This window comes from Pagrus pagrus, assembly GCF_965226575.1.
Source record: "Pagrus pagrus genome assembly, chromosome: 7".
NCBI lineage: Eukaryota > Metazoa > Chordata > Actinopteri > Spariformes > Sparidae > Pagrus > Pagrus pagrus.
This window is the reverse complement of record NC_140191.1, coordinates 22,553,025-22,569,543: the sequence shown is the minus strand read 5'-3', so window position 1 is coordinate 22,569,543 and position 16,519 is coordinate 22,553,025. Positions and strand designations below refer to the sequence as shown.

The following is a 16,519-nucleotide window of genomic DNA, read 5'->3' as shown; positions in this document are numbered from 1 at the left end:
TACGACTAGAGTGAATGGATGAATGCATGAATGAATTGGTATATTAGTAAGAGAGAGGACTGAAGAAGCCTCTTGGATCAGAGGTGAAACCAGTTGCCAAGTCCAGTTGCCTGCAATATAGCACTTAGAATTACCATGACCTGGATGACCAAGAACCTTCATCAGTAAATTAGTTATTGCTGACAGAATTAATACATTAATGAATTAATATTATCAAAATGAGTCTAAAACATAATGAGGGCAATTATGTATTTAAAAAAAATCATTTTAGAATAAGCTCTGCATTAACTTTCAGACAGACAACTGATAGTTAGTTCTTACTTTTCTGTTGTGATGAATGGACTGATGATGGGGTGAACTTCCTGGAACTTCTTGGTCACCAGGGTGACAGCCAGGTGATAACTGCTGCAGGTTCTGTGAAGCAACTGGTCTTACTTCCTTGAGCCTCAGACTATCAGAGTCCACACACCAAGCACAAAGCACATGTTCTCCGGTCTTTCTGCATTCAGTGACAGACTGCAGAGTTGGGACGCACGGAGCCAAAAAGTCTTCAAAAGTAAAATCGGAGATTATAAAAGATGATTCATATAGCAAACGTCAAGCATTGCTTGTGGCTTTCAAGAATCTTTACTTTCTTTCTTCTCAGTTTAGAGTTCATTCGGGAGCTTAATTTAGCTCTCAGCAAAGTGAAAGCCTTGTTAAATAAACAGATACAAATGTGAGTTGAGTTAAAGTTTGCCTTCCATATGTGCTTGATGCCATTGTTGATTTGAGTTTTTTTTTTTTTTTTCTGCATGAATCATAAAAGTTCCAGCATATAAGCTATATTATGCAGCTATCACAATTATTAGATTGGAGGAAGTCTTGGTTTTCACAGTGTTTGATCAAACATGTTGCTGTCTTCTGTGTCCAAGAATTCCATAGGCTTGTATCTACATAAGCCTGCCTCTTTCTGTTTAGCTGTCTCCAGACATGCTGTCTTAAATGGCAAGTTACAGAATTTTGCATCGATATTCTGAATTTCTCCTAAATGAGATGGTGGCTTTGGCTTACTGTATATAAATAAAGAAATGAGACTGACTCTCACAATATGATGGTCAGTAGAGCTGTTGGTTTGAACCACTTTGGTACTGCTGAGGGTTTTCAGACTCATAGTTTGTATTCATAAATCTGGTGAACATTGTTGACAGACAGATTGTTTAACATGTTAATGTATGCACACAAACTATCTGCACTCTATTTCAACAGACTCAGATATATACATATATTATGTGAATATTTCTAATGCTCATATGCACTGAAAGCTGCATGTTAATACATATAAAGGGACAGGTTATAAAAATGACTCATATTTTGTTACAGGTTATTCAGATCAACTTTGAAGAGTTCGACCTAGAAATTGGGTATGATTCGCTAACAATTGGAGATGGAGGGGAAGTAGGTGATTCGAAAACAATAATACAAGTGTAAGTACTATTCAAAATATTCATACATTGGATATACATTATACTATAATATTGCTTATGCAGTCAAACATGTTGCAGAGTTTGTTAGCTCTACATCTTTTTAGATAATGTTGTGAGGCCATGATATGCAAAGAAAGTGGAACTGAACTCAATGATGGCACCATTAAAATGATAGCCTAATGCGTTGAAGTAACCTTTGTAACGCTCTATAATTATGGAATCAGACAATTCTCTATAACAACAAATGCACACAGAAAGATTTAAAAATGCATTTCATGATAAAAATATATGCAGTATAAATAGATGGCTCTCCATAAAAATAATTTTCAGTTCATGCAAAAATATTCATTGTTGTATATGAATGTAAAAACAGGCTAACAAGTTAGCTAAGTAGTACTAGTAGACAACCTAGGTTAATTAGCTAACTAGCTAATGACCTTTTAATTTGTTAGGTAATGCTGGTGTTAAATGCCACAACACTAACTGAGCAAGCATTCATCAGTTATATATGTTTAATTGTGCATGACAAGAGTTGCCAGAGACGGTGTGATTGGCTGAAAAGGAAGAGGACATCTGACAATTCCCATTGAAAAAAAATCATGCATTTTTGCCGTGGCAGGAAAGTCTCAAAGCACCAACACACAAATACAGTGAAAAATATTTTAAAAATATTATTTGTGTTGAAAAATGTTTTGTAGAGAGAATAATTTACATATAAATCATAAAATATATTTGTGAATCTTTTCGTGCACATTCATTAATACCGAGACCCATCTGATTCCATACATATGTAATTGCTATGATGCACTGTATAAATGCATTTTAAAAAGTAAGTCAAAGATAAGACGATGTTTGAAAAGTTTTGGTACCACAGTGACTTTTTTTTTCTTGGCTGATCTGCAGGTTGACTGGGAGCTTTGTCCCGGACCTGATTGTCAGCATGTCCCATCAGATGTGGCTTCACCTACAGTCTGATGAGAGCGTGGGCTCGATCGGCTTCAAGATCAACTACAAAGGTACACAGACTTAGTGCAGATATCATCTCTGACTCTGTTTGTATTTATGTTTGTGTCTGTGACTGACTCATTCAGTAAACCCTTGAACTTATATCCTGTCTACCAGTCTGTTCTTCTGTCTGTCTGTCTTTTACTCTCTACTGTATCTCCTTCTTTAAAACCTTCCTTAACCAGGCTCTCTGACTCCTCACCTGGACCTTTATAGATAATGTTAAAGAAAGAAAAAGTAGCTCAAAGTAGTTGGCTTGACTTCCTCTCCTCCCTCCCTCTGTCTCTCTCTCACTCTCTCTCTCTCTACACTCCTCTACTCTGTACTCCTCTGCTGTACTCTACTTTACACTCCTCTACTGTACTCTACACTCCTCTACTGTACTCTACTCTACTCTACTCTACACTCCTCTCCTCTACTCTACTCTACTCTATTCTACACTCCTCTCCTCTACACTCCTCTCCTCTACACTCCTCTACTCTACTCTACTCTACTCTACTCTACACTCCTCTACACTCCTCTACTCTACTGTACTCTACACTCCTCTACTCTACTCTACTCTACACTCCTCTCCTCTCCTCTACTCTACACTCCTCTACACTCCTCTACTCTACTGTACTCTACACTCCTCTACTCTACTCTACTCTACTCAACACTCCTCTACTCTCTCTACCTATCTCACCCACAGAAATTGACAAAGAGAGTTGTGGTGACCCTGGTACACCCCTGTACGGTTACCAAGAGGGTAGTGGCTTTCTAAATGGAGATGTTCTGCGCTTTGAATGCCAGTTTGGATTCGAGCTAATCGGGGAGCGGATGATAACCTGCCAGAACAACAATCAGTGGTCGGCTAATATTCCCATCTGCATATGTGAGTCCGATACATGCCTTTTTTTTTCATGACAGCAAATGAAGCAATTACTTATGCGTTTGGAAAGTTCACAGTGACACTAAGCTATTGGAGGATTAATTATAGTGTTGTTAAATGACCATGCAGTGCATTGTGTGTAAACAGCATACAGAATGTAAAATAGGAAATTCATAACATATGGTTGCCTTGTTATTTGGGGTTGATTAAAAAAGGGAAGAAAGTAGGGTACACACTGTCACGCAATACAAACACTCAGGAGGGTAGAAACCTGCATTATACTGTAGATTGTCCTCACTCAATATAACCTAAACCCCTCCTGTGAGTTTCACTATACCTAACCTATATCCATAACAAAAATCTAGTCTACTGTTTCTTCAAGTTAACTGTGTCCATTGGGACAGTGTGCAGTATTCCTGTGTGCCTATATTGCCATATGTCTGTATTTTTGTACACTAACTCGTCAGCTCCATCCCCCTTACAGTTTCATGTTTCTCCCAACTACTCAGCACCCATGGGAGCAGTGCTGTCTCCTGATTGCTGAGCTAGTTATAAAGTACTGACATTGTTCTATACCAAGCTTTGTGCCCGATCCCGTCACGGCAGAATCTGTGGTGCAGATTTCCACACGACCAGTGAGATTTGCTGTAAAACAAATTGGCTCACCTGGGATATTTAAGTTTTTTTAAACATTGCTAATATATTTTTCCCACTCTATCACACAGTCCCCTGTTTTTCCAACTTCACCGCTCCAATGGGTACAGTGTTGTCTCCCGACTACCCAGAGGGCTATGGAAACAACCTCAACTGCGTGTGGCTGATAATCTCTGAGCCAGGCACCAGAATCCACCTGGCCTTCAATGACTTTGACCTGGAGCCTCCCTATGACTTTCTCACTATTAAAGACGGGGACCAGTCAGGAGCCACAATACTGGGACGCTTCTCAGGGGCCGAAGTCCCTTCCCACCTTACGTCCAACAGCAACGTGCTGCAGCTGGAGTTTCAGGCGGATCACTCTATGTCTGGACGAGGATTCAACATCACCTACAGCAGTAAGGGACAGTTTAGTCAATTATATTCAAACAATCATATCATAGTAAAGCATTTATATGAAATTGAAATTGGATTAGGGATCAGCCAATATGTTTTTTTCTGGTCCAATACTGATTATTAGTAATCAGGGAGACTGATTAGCAATATTTGCATAATCTATGTACATTTGCAGTAAAAATTAAAATGTGATTGTCAAAATGTATAATAACCAGTGTTGGTTTGTAATTAAATACAATTTACTCAAGTACTCCTCCACTAAAATAATTCAATAATTCAGTGAATAGCTACCTTGCAGATTCAGATTATAAAGTGTTGATAGGCTCTTATTTGTGTATCCAATCAGATAGCTTTGTGATTGGGACATTGAGTGAGACCACAGAGTGACTGACAATGAATGACAACAGACAGAGAAAGTAGCGTTTTTAAATTACTCAGATTTATATGACAAAAAAGCCCCAATAATTCCAATAATCTGAAAAATCCTGAATACTTAGATCCGCATATCAGCTAGGCCGCTAAATTGGTCCACCCCTAATAGAAATATCAGGGATATCTGTCTGAGCTTTCAGGTTTGTGCACTTTCTCTTAACTTAAAAACATCTAACTAAAGAAATGAGAATTATGTCGTGTAGAGTACAAGCAAATTACATCTTGTATTTTATTGATAAAAGATGGGATGAGGTTCGGTGGTTCTTCTAATTTATGTGAATGTTTGTCATTTTGTTCTTTTTTAAAAAAAGCCCAATGCATACTGTTCCTAACTTGTGCCTCATTGCCTAAAACAACACAACCGTAATTCTTTTTCTCGCAGCGAAGTCGCAGCAAGCTCCATAGACAGAGGCCATTGTCACCCTCAGGTGTAGAGAGCAGACCTCTGTTTGTTTTTTTTTCTTTCCTACAGACAGCTACATCCATTTCCCTTATCTCCCTTCTCCTCAAAGACCCTATTTCTCATTCACACAAGAGCGTTTGTCACTAGATCTTGTTCTCTTTCTTCTCATTACAAGCTTTCGGCCGTAATGAGTGCCCTGACCCTGGCATACCGTTGAATGCCAGGCGCTTTGGGGACAGTTTCCAGCTGGGGAGCTCCATCTCTGTAGTTTGTGAGGAGGGCTTCATCAAGACGCAGGGGGCTGACACCATCACATGCCATCTGGAGGAAGGCAAGGTGATGTGGAGCGGACTCATTCCCAAATGTGAAGGTACTGAAATGAAATAGCTTATAATTGTGTGGTTGGTTGACAGAAATGTTGGCAATTTAGTTAGGAAAAGAAATAAAGAGCAGGGTAAATTTTGTTAAAAAAGTGAGTGGGTGATGTGGAACATGTAGTCCACCAAACTGGCTGAATTTATCTTATAGTATTATTTTAAGGTTTTTGTGCAACTCTAGCCCTGTGGTGACTCACTTTTTTTCCATGTTTTCATGTGGGTACAAAAAGATTACTGTGCAGTATCATCTTAAAAAACATTTCCTCTCCTCTCCTCTCCTCTCCTCTCCTCTCCTCTCCTCTCCTCTCCTCTCCTCTCCTCTTCCATTCTTCCACCTCTTTGCTCCTCCAGCTCCTTGTGGGGGCCACTACTCAGGGCCGTCTGGTGTCATCCTCTCCCCGGGGTGGCCAGGCTACTACAAAGACTCCCTGAGTTGTGAGTGGGTCATTGAGGCCGAGCTGGGAAGCTCCATCAAGATCAGCTTTGACAGGTGTGTATGACAGTGCCGCAACAACTCAGCCGTGGAAACAAAGATACACACTCACACATGCTCTCACACAGACAAAAACTGAGCAAGCACACAATCCCTTGTGTACGTATATCCACATACTTTACTGCATATGAGTACTATTACAGTATACTATATACCAGACACAGACCTTCGTATAGAGCTACTTTACCTATGATTATTATTATTTTTTTTTTTTTGTGAAATGAGCCCAAATCTCTTCTTTACCCCATCTTTGCTTTTATGAGCCAAAGTTTCCATATACCTAGCTTATGCAGTTGATTGTGGCATTATACTGGTGGTAATATGATTCTTTGCAAATCTGATGGTATTTTTTCCACAGTATTGATAGTGATATTTGCACTCGTGCAGATGTCATTTGTTTGATGATGTAGAGACCTCAGGGTTACCACAGATCCATACCATGTCAGATTTCCGAGAAGCTCATTGATCTTTTACTATTGCAATAATTGGAGCACTTGCTATAAAAGCTATTTCTTCTCATTTATCTCCACAAAATTAGACTGTTTTCTCTGCGGACAAAACAGGCTAAATGCCTGCAAACTCTTTAATCTGTCAAAGCTGAAGTATTGTTTTGAATACAAATAATTGTCTGCTATCACCTCCCTCTCTCTGTTCTCCTTACTTTTAAGGTTTCAAACTGAGCTCAGTTATGACTTCCTGGAAGTGCACGATGGGCCCAACCTACTCTCTCCTCTGATTGGCTCCTTTAATGGGACCCAGGTCCCTCAGTTCCTGTTTAGTAGCAGCAACTTTCTGTACCTGCTTTTCACCACAGATAACAGTCGATCAAACAGTGGCTTCAAGATATTCTACGAAGGTGAGAGTACGCTACCATTGCCTGCATGCACTGCAAAACATTAAACTGGATGAGTGAATTATGCATTATATTTTTTTAACAGTACAAAGATTTTCATGGTACTTTTTGTAATATTAAGAAACGTTTAATCAATTTTAAGTGATATATGTCAAATAAAGGAAAGAAAAAAGTTCAATACTTGGTAGTTACTAGCAGCAGACATTTAAATTGGTCTGGGTTTCTCATAACACAAGTTTCTGAAACTTTGTGTCAAGACTAAATTGTGCTGACGATGTTTTTCAGGTGGATTACATAACATGAGCACCAGTATTATCATAACAACTTGGCTCAGTGAGTCAGTTCTCAGGATGAAACTAAATGTATTCAGTTTGGGCATAAAAATTCAAGAGTGAGACTACAGAATTTTAAACATTGATTATTTTAGTGAGAGACCAAGGTCAACACTGCTTAACTAATGTTAATTCTTAAGGATACCTCACACAATAACATCCAGTTGTGCTTGAGTTTTAAAACCCCACTGTTTACAAGGTCCTTTGTGAGAGGTTAGGGAATGGCTCCTGGGTGAAATACATGCCAAACTATAGGATGAAGTTGGCTGTACATCTTAATCAGTGTTGGATATTGAATAATATTGTGTTACAAACTATATGTATGACTGTATGATATGTAAAAATCACAGAAAGTTCAAAGGAATTGTGGGATTTTATGTCAACAACAGGGACCTGCTCTAGATCCCAGTCCCTCGATTCACTATTTTGCCTTCAGAATATGTTCTTGCACCTTACTGCTTGTCAGGTGAAAAAGTAGCCCTAAGTTTAAAAATGCAAGCTTGTGGAGGAAGGTTGTCTTCAAGTGCAGAAAATCTGAGTGAGGGAAAAGAACCGTGGGCTCTCAGAGATACATAATCGAATACTGAATAACTACCATCTTGGTAAAATCTTCTGCTCTTAGGGGGTGTTGTAAACTTTTTTTCTTTCCCCATCATTATGCATGGAATGGTAGTCTTTGAAAAATCAAATAGAAAAACATTCCGGACATAGTGTGATCTATTTTCACGATTGTTTGCACTAGCACCATTACCCTTGTCTCTCAGATGTGATTCATAAGACGGAGTTTGTTATTATGTCTGTATTATTGACTGAAAGCAGACCACAAGTGCCTTTGTCTTATTATATTTCACTCTCAAGTGCATTTCTCTTTTGTTGATGAGGCTATTGAAAAGCAATAACAGTAAGATCATATTAGCTTCTTCCATAGCAGTTTAAGACATATCTTATTGCTAAAATGCTTTAGGGAAACCCAGCCTAGTTCATTTGTAAAATTGGTCTTACAAAGTAGAGCTGTTGTGAATTATGCTGTAAATAAACTGAGGCACAAGGTTTACACACTGCATTGTAAACCTTTGTATGTACTGTAATAATAACAATAAAAGCTATTCAGAAATTAAAAATACAAAAAAATGCTATCAAATCATATGTAGGCCCACATGTTCCACATATGCAGTTTTCTGTATTTCACTCTGAAACATTTTCTTTTATTATTTGTTTTGGGTTATTCTTTTTCCATTATATACCTGCTCCCTAGAGGCCAGTGCAAGCAGTGATCAATGAATGCTCTACTTCTGACTTGACTAAAAATATCTAGTATTACTCTAGGAGAGCAAGACAGATTTTATACAGAGGCCCAGCAGTACAAAGGAAGAGCCCTTTATCACACATGAATAATCAGTCAACCTTGGCTGTTATTCCAGTTATTAGTGTTTATGACTACAATCTATATCTCACAAACCATACAATTTAACTGTGTTATACTCTTAACTGTGTCATTCTTGTTAATAATGCCGTGCCACATGGCAAAAAGAAACCTCTGCTAGCCTCATGCAGTATACCTCTCTTCACAGATTAGAATTTACTGCAACTGGACACTATTTGCTGACATGTCTTAGTCCTTTGACCTGGTCAACCACCTGTAACTCCTGTAGCAACATAACTTGGACTAGAACCATGAGACCTCTGAAAGAGAACAGAAGCTAGATGCACCTTGCAGCTAATTTCAGTTCTGATTAAGTACTTTTTGATATTGTATATTATAAAAAACAAATGTATGGCTCCAGCCATCTCTGGTATCTGTCTCATCAGTAGCTTTTTTTTTTATCTAAATGTATGTTTTAAGTGATAGCTTATTGTCTGTGTATATGGATGATCTGGAAAAACATATGGATAGATGGATTAATAGACCAACCACAGCAATTTTCTGACCTAAAAGTAATGCTTACACATTCAATTAAATTACAGGCTCTGATAATCTTAGCTTAGAATAGCCTACCCAAGATGACCTGATAACTGCTTACACAACTTTTGCCTGTCAGTGCCGAAAATCAGCATACTGTATTTTTAGTGCATCAAAAGCAGCCCTACTTGGGAGATTTCCAAATGATAGCCCTGGAAATCACAGGGAAAAATGGGGGCATCTCTTTACAGCTTGCATCACCGAAGATTAAGAGGGAGCTGGTGTAACCGTGCAACCAGCTCATTCTAGGAGTAAAACCGGTGTACAAAAAACATTTTTAGGAAAAACAAAAGTGGTAGTCAAACACATGCGTAGAACGAGAGCAAGTCTAAATGTACAGTGTCAGAAGTCCAGTTGTCCACGATATAGCACTCAGAATTGTACTTGTACTTCTCCTCAGCACCCAGGACATCTGCCTTCAACCGCCTGACTGGGTGACTTATTTAAACATTAGAAAAACGGGTTAGCATATAAATGAAACCTTGTTTTTCTTTAATACCAGCGTAACCGACAACTCTATCAAGGTTATTCAGACAGAAACTGTCAAACATCGCAGCAGTCAGTGTGAAAGTGCATTTGTCTTCAAAGTCTGAACTGTGTTATGTTATTAAACAGCCTTTCCTATTTTTGAAATGTGTCACTTTTTCTGTGCAGCATCTTTTCTTCCTCATGTAATAATTTTTTCCCCACTTTTGTAAGCATGAGCTTCATTTTTAAAGTTAAAAGTCAAAATAACTTTGTATAACATTCTTTCTTCCTCTATTATGTATGTGACCCGAGACCTACCTTTATTGTGATTATTGTAATAACATCAAAGTGTCTGTCTATTTTGTAGGAATGTGACCTAGAAATTTGACTGATTGCAAAAATAGAATTGCCATTTCATGTTTCATGAATGCTGTATGACTTCAATATGCCTCTGTACTTCAACAGTCATACCTTATTTGCATCAGCAAGAGCAGACCTCCTCTACTATATAAATAGTTGAAAAGAATCAGACCTCATTCATTCATAGTCCACCTGACACATCACAATGAAGTTTTGTGTCTTGGTAATTATCATCACCCATCAGAGTAACAGACAACAAGCCCAGAGATTCACGTAAAAATCTAGACACAATACACAGTTTGTGAACAAACAGGACATGCTATAAAATATCAAACACGGAAGTAAATTCAGCTGTCTCTTTTTAAAATTTCCTTAGTGGTCACATTGGACACATACTCCTGTATGGATCCTGGTATCCCAGTGAATGGCATACGCTTAAGCCATGACCTGTCTATTGGCTCCACGGTGTCCTTCCAGTGTGACCCAGGATACAGACTGAGCCACGAGGAACCACTGGTTTGTGAGAAGAACCACTTCTGGAGCCACCCTCTGCCCACATGTGATGGTATGTTTTCACCATTTCATCAGTCTCATTCATGAAATCCATGACCACAATTTTGTGTGAATGCTAATCAAATAAGTAATGTCTGTTTAGACTATTTTGGTTCTTGTGTTCTTAAAATGACTCTGGATGACACAGTATGACATGATCTGGTCCTTTTGAACAGAGGTTAATGTTTTTATGAAAACTTGAAAAACTTAAAGGGAAAGTAAGCCCAAAACAAAAATACATATTATTCCTCTTACCTGTAGTGCTTTTTATTAGGGTTGTTACGATACCAAAAACTCACAGTACAATTTCATTATCACGCTATGAAAAACAAAGGGAAAGATGATTTGAACAATGTCCTTTAATAATAAATCTGATGTGTACAGCAGTTATTCGTATAAAATTAGTTTTTACATTAGGTAGTTCTGCTTTCCCTCAATAGTAAAATAGAAGTAGCCGGCCATGACCGAATCATGGCAAAAAGTAGCCATGAATTGTCTTTAGCAACAAATTATTGGTCTATGTACATTGCAAAACAATACAACAGCCAGTAGCCAGCAGCAATCCCCCCCTCCCTCCCTCTGGTTGTACAGCAGACCACCATGGCACCCAGCGGGGTATGGCATGGGAGGACAGCAGAGAAGAGGCACTCGGCCCATGTCCCACCCAGACGACCAGGGCCACAAAAATCTGTCAGCATAACTGAAACATTATTATTTCCTAACTGTATGTTAAGTGATTGTCTGGTGTTAATTGGTTGACGTTTTTTCTCACGGTTGGTGTGTAACAGCCACTGATGCAGCAGATTGTGTCCCTGCCTGTAAACACACCATCACTTTGACTGTCGCAGCTATAGTATCTCTGGGCTCATTAGGTATAGCAGACAGAGGTGGCGGAGGGCAGCCCAGAGGGAGCCCACACTGCAGATAGCTGGCCTGTCCACTCCACCTAACGAGCTTAGAGATACTCTTGCCGCGAAGAGCGGCCCCAGAGGATGAGTGACCTCTATAGGAGCAGCAGAAAACCGGGAGATAGGCCAAAGAGGTTGGTGTGTTGCTATGAAGAGGTCAAAGTGTTACTACAGCTCAAAAAACGCCCAAAACAGACATTATTAGTGCTACTGCGTAAACCAAGCATAGAGAAGGCAACCAACGAAGCCAGCCAGTCAAAGCTGGAGTAGGCGGGTCTTATGAGAACTCAGGTTGGATCCATAATAATGGGAGTCTCTCTCCTTGAGCAGTATGCTTGCACCCTCTGCTGTTTAAACAGACCACTACATAGATAAGCAGATGTACTGATGTATGTTGTTAGATATCGTCGAAATTTGCTGTATTGTTACATCCCTACTCTTTATCCATCCAGATTGCTATTGTGTGAGTTGCCCAGTTTTGGACATAGCAGGTGAAAGGCTTTGTAACAGCATAGGGTGTATACATTAATGGCATCCTCCTCGGCTGAGCTGTAAAGTTTTCTAGCTTAGTTAGCTTAGTGAGTTAGCCTCTCGCCCATGAGTAGATGCATGCTTCCATCTGCGTGACGATATGGAAAGAAAATGGTTCCTTCATGAAGCTGCTCAGAATAAGATATGCATTTTTAATTTTGTGCTGAACTGTCCCTTAAGAGTCATTGAAAGGAAGTCTAATAGTTAACCTGGTTAGGCAGTGCAAGTTAGTTGAATTGTTGAAAATTAATTGAATTGAAAAAAATTAAGATATGGTCTTATTGGCAATATGTAACATGCATCCGACTATGGGTAGCTCACAGCAGGTCTAATTCACCAAGCAGAGAATTGACCGAATGCTTTTCAACAAAAGACCCAGTCCATAAGTGTACATATTTCTTGGGGTGTTATGAATCATTTCATACTGAAGACAGATAATTTGCAACTTCAAAGCATGAAGTTCAGCATGTTCCTGATATGATATCCCACATAATCTTTCTCTGATTTCACAGTTTTGCTGTTTTTGCTGTTTAGTAGCATGCTGAAGGACAATTGTGGCAATTATTGTTGCAGTGCACAAACCGTAAATAAAGCCTCTTAGTCACAGATCACTCAGTTGAAAGAATATAACGAACAAAATACATGCAAGGGTCGGTGGGAAGCACGATACTGTGCTTATGACCCAGTGCCGTGCTGTACAGCTTCAGCCCACTGGTTGTCCTGGAAAATCATTTTATATCTTGGAGCATTTTCTTGCCTAGGTGTGTGCCAGATTTGTGCCAAATACCTTGGCTCTCTGCCTATTGAGCCTCTAAAGTAGATCATTTGCCAAGCGTACTCATTCACTTTTAATGACTTTATGTAATTTTGGCTCATTAATAAAATATTTGATATAATTTTGTTGGTGGGTAAGGATTCAGGCCTTGATGTGTTGTGCTCACTGGAGGGCCCAAGGGTGGAAGGAGAGAGGATAAGAGGGGGGTGGGTGTGTGCAGCTGTGGAGCCTGAGGCATCTCAGTGATCCTCCAAAACATCATCTGACATTCATTACTTTGAAAATATGTGCATGCACAAGAGTTCTACTTCTAATATTTGTCAAGATCGCTGTTTTGAGGGAAGGCATTGGGGTGTTTGGCTGCAACACCACTCCACTCTTAGGGCATTCAAGCTAAAGAACACACACACACAAACCCACACTGAGACTTAAAGAAAGAAGGAAGGAACGAAAACAAAACATGTCAAACTTCATAATGCTGTATTTAAAGAGCAGTGCCCTTTATGTGAATTGACCTTTTATTTGAAACACAATGACAGCATGAGAAAATGGTTGCAGGTTTAAACAGTATCCAATTAGACCAGTTAACCTTCAGAGGGATCTAACATTAACCTCCTGGTCCTCAGCAGCCAAAAGGGTCGAGACTTATCTCATTAACTTCCTGTGATGAGATAAGAAGCTTTATGGCAGTATTTGTCAACCGCCAACATGTATGAGAGTCATATTACTGAGGTGGCAATGGGTGTTGCTCCTGTAGACGACACTCGCTTTCACCTCAGCTGTGACTAAGGTGGGATTCATTTTGGCCAACCCGACTGAAGAGTAGTTGGATGCTGCACTGAGGTGATAGTTTCTATTTGAAAGAAATTCAAAATCACTTTGAAGTCACAATCAAAATAAAAGCCAGATGCTCTAATCCGCTGAATATGCTTGTGTCAGTTGTTGTGAATGGTAAGTGAATTTAATGGATAATCTTGTTTTCTAACAATGTCTTGCCATTAAAGAAACCATAGGAGAGGGGAAAATATAGATGGATAGTTGAATTAATGAATTATTTATTGTCCTGGCAGTAGGAAGGGTTTGGAGTCAGGGAGAGCGAATAAAAAAACATTGTGTTGGCAGAATTTCAGGTACTCATAAAAATAGCAGGACAGGATGTGATATGACTCAAATGCATTATTCATTTAACTCGCTCCAATGTCTTCAGGTGAAGGATTTATTGGTTCATTTGCAATTTTCATTTTTTTTATTTCAGCTACAGTTATCAGTCATTATCTCCCCTTTCTATTCAGCATCATGTGGTGGGGATATCAGGGGACCTGGAGGGATCATCTTATCACCCGGATACCCGGAGCTGTACTCTAACTCTCTAAACTGTACGTGGACTGTGGAAGTCAGCCATGGAAAAGGTAGGAAAACCCCACTTGTTTAATGTAATGCATTCTTGAATATGTATATATATGTATTGAATATGTATATATATGTATATGAATAAGTTGGAAACTATTTAGCTGTATATATGTTTTTTAAGAAACATATTTATTTGTATTTGCAGGAATCGTTGACATACTACACCTCAGTAAGAGCCAGATTTATTTTTATAGTCCTGACCGCAGTGGACGTAATAGTCCTAACAATGGGCAGATTATGAAACAATAAATTATAACAACACCCCCTCCACAGCTTCCAAGAACATTACATGGATTTATTATCATAAAGTGAGAACTGCAAAGAGCATGTATTTTACTTGAACAAAGATATTTTAAATGCACTCACTTTTTTCATCCATGGCAACTGGCCAGAATAATTTTACACTCTTAGGTGTTCATTTATTAAAAAAATAACTCTTTGAATCCTTTTTAAAAAAGGGCTCTGGTGGCTTAATTTGTAGGTCTTCGTTATCACCAGTTCCTCCAGTTATTACAGTTATTCCAGCCAATGTTATTCAGTAGGCTGCTTTATACATTTATCAGTTGGATTTAATCAGTTTTTCACCTAGCACATTTAACATCTTTGACATTCAGTGGTTCACCTGGTAAGAGAATTCTGGTATCTCATTCTCATTCTTTATTTAATTTGCTATCACAGAACTCACTGTCAGCTATGTGATCAGTTTCCAGGTCTCTAAGATTTTCTTGTTCTTTTGAAAAGTACACTGAGCTAATCTTGGTGCCCTAGCACTTAGATGTATTATCACTATATTTTAGCATAGTGCTTCTTATCTTCTGCCATTGAAATGCCATATAACACTCTTTGTAAATTACCAATTGATCCTATTGTCAAACACTCGCTGCTCTAATTCCTCTAAAGAGTCACCTTTGATGGTTTGATGGATTTCAATCTCACAGATTTATCAACACTCCCTCCACTCTGAGTTGTTGATGCCAGAAAAACTAAATTAAGCATTATTTAATTCCTGCCTCAAATGTGTCTATTTTGTGTTATCAATTGTTTTTTCTTGCCATGTAAGACAACAATTTAATTACTGAACATGTTTACATATGCATATGTATTTTTACCTCTTTAATTATCAAAACAATAACCTGTCTGTTTTCCAGTCAGCAGCATTATCCTTTGAATTTTTTACTTTAACTTTCAACAACAACTGGAAGCAGAAAACTCAAATGCACCCTCAACTAATAATTGATAATAGCTTGAAATAATGAAAATTCTCAAATTAACTGACTAGTTGTGGTCAAGTTTGACACAGAACCTTTAAGGACTAGTATTGGGTAATTGGCATTGATCTTTGTATAAATACATGTGAAAAAACTGTGAAAAATTTGAAGCTAAGAACTTTTATTTAGACCTCACATAAAACCGAAGAGCACGACAAAGTGTGAATTAGCATGAATGAGAAAGACAGGGATTCAAAATTCTCAGACGCTAGCTGAGCAAAACCAAAGCCATAAAGCCAGAGGATCACCATTTGATACTAGGATTGAATTTTGTGAACAGGTACATTTGTAGAAGTGCATAAATTAATCTTCATGGCATTGAAGTCCCAAGAAAGCCGACTTGTTTCCCTCATTCTATGACAGGAAAAGGTTTGAAACCTACATTTTGCCTCGAAAGTTCCTCTTTTGGCAATGCTAGTTTCAGTACCTGGGTATTTTGCTTGCGAGTATTCTAAAACTACAGTATATGATAGCCATTGTACCATAGTCTGTGTCTCACATAACATACAGTATATTGTCTTTAGATGGTTCTCATATTGATATTTTGAGATTTTGGTCTTTCATCTTGCATGGAGAAATATCTAAAACTCTTGCTTTATATGTGAAAAAAACAGATTCGGAATCTTTTATCATGGCACTGATTTACTTTTATGTAAATGTTGTGTATTTATATCCTGTGGCTACTGACTGCAAGACAAATTCATCTTCAGGGATACCAGCTATGTAACTTTTCCACTCAGTAATTGCCAACATTCGGTACCCTACTTTATTGAAATATTGAGGTGTCCTATCCTGGGGATGGCTCTTGATTAATTGATCATTTGGCTTTAGTCTCTGTAATATAATTGCTGTTTTACAGAGCACAATCAATCATTTTATTTCGTTATCCATTTTATAGCCATGTGGGACTTTCTGTATCAAGTGAGCCAAACATTGTGGAGGACATTATAGAGTCATATTGAACAGATTCAACAGATGGCATTGAAATGGCAGCGCTTATTGTAGTGA

The 16,519-nt window shown here is 38.5% G+C and overlaps 1 protein-coding gene across 4 annotated transcripts in view; it reads left to right on the top strand.

The window, feature by feature from the left end:
• Positions 1–16,519, top strand: part of LOC311259924 (CUB and sushi domain-containing protein 3-like) — a 220,555-nt gene that overhangs the window by 74,575 nt on the left and 129,461 nt on the right. For all 4 annotated transcript variants that reach the window (XM_084357339.1, XM_084357337.1, XM_084357338.1 and 1 more), the window contains 9 exons: positions 1,363–1,466; positions 2,370–2,482; positions 3,160–3,342; positions 4,065–4,391; positions 5,400–5,594; positions 5,953–6,091; positions 6,763–6,950; positions 10,444–10,632; positions 14,126–14,242. In XM_084357339.1, coding sequence (XP_084213465.1) covers positions 1,363–1,466; positions 2,370–2,482; positions 3,160–3,342; positions 4,065–4,391; positions 5,400–5,594; positions 5,953–6,091; positions 6,763–6,950; positions 10,444–10,632; positions 14,126–14,242 — 1,555 coding nt within the window. The remainder of the gene's footprint in view (positions 1–1,362; positions 1,467–2,369; positions 2,483–3,159; positions 3,343–4,064; positions 4,392–5,399; positions 5,595–5,952; positions 6,092–6,762; positions 6,951–10,443; positions 10,633–14,125; positions 14,243–16,519) is intronic.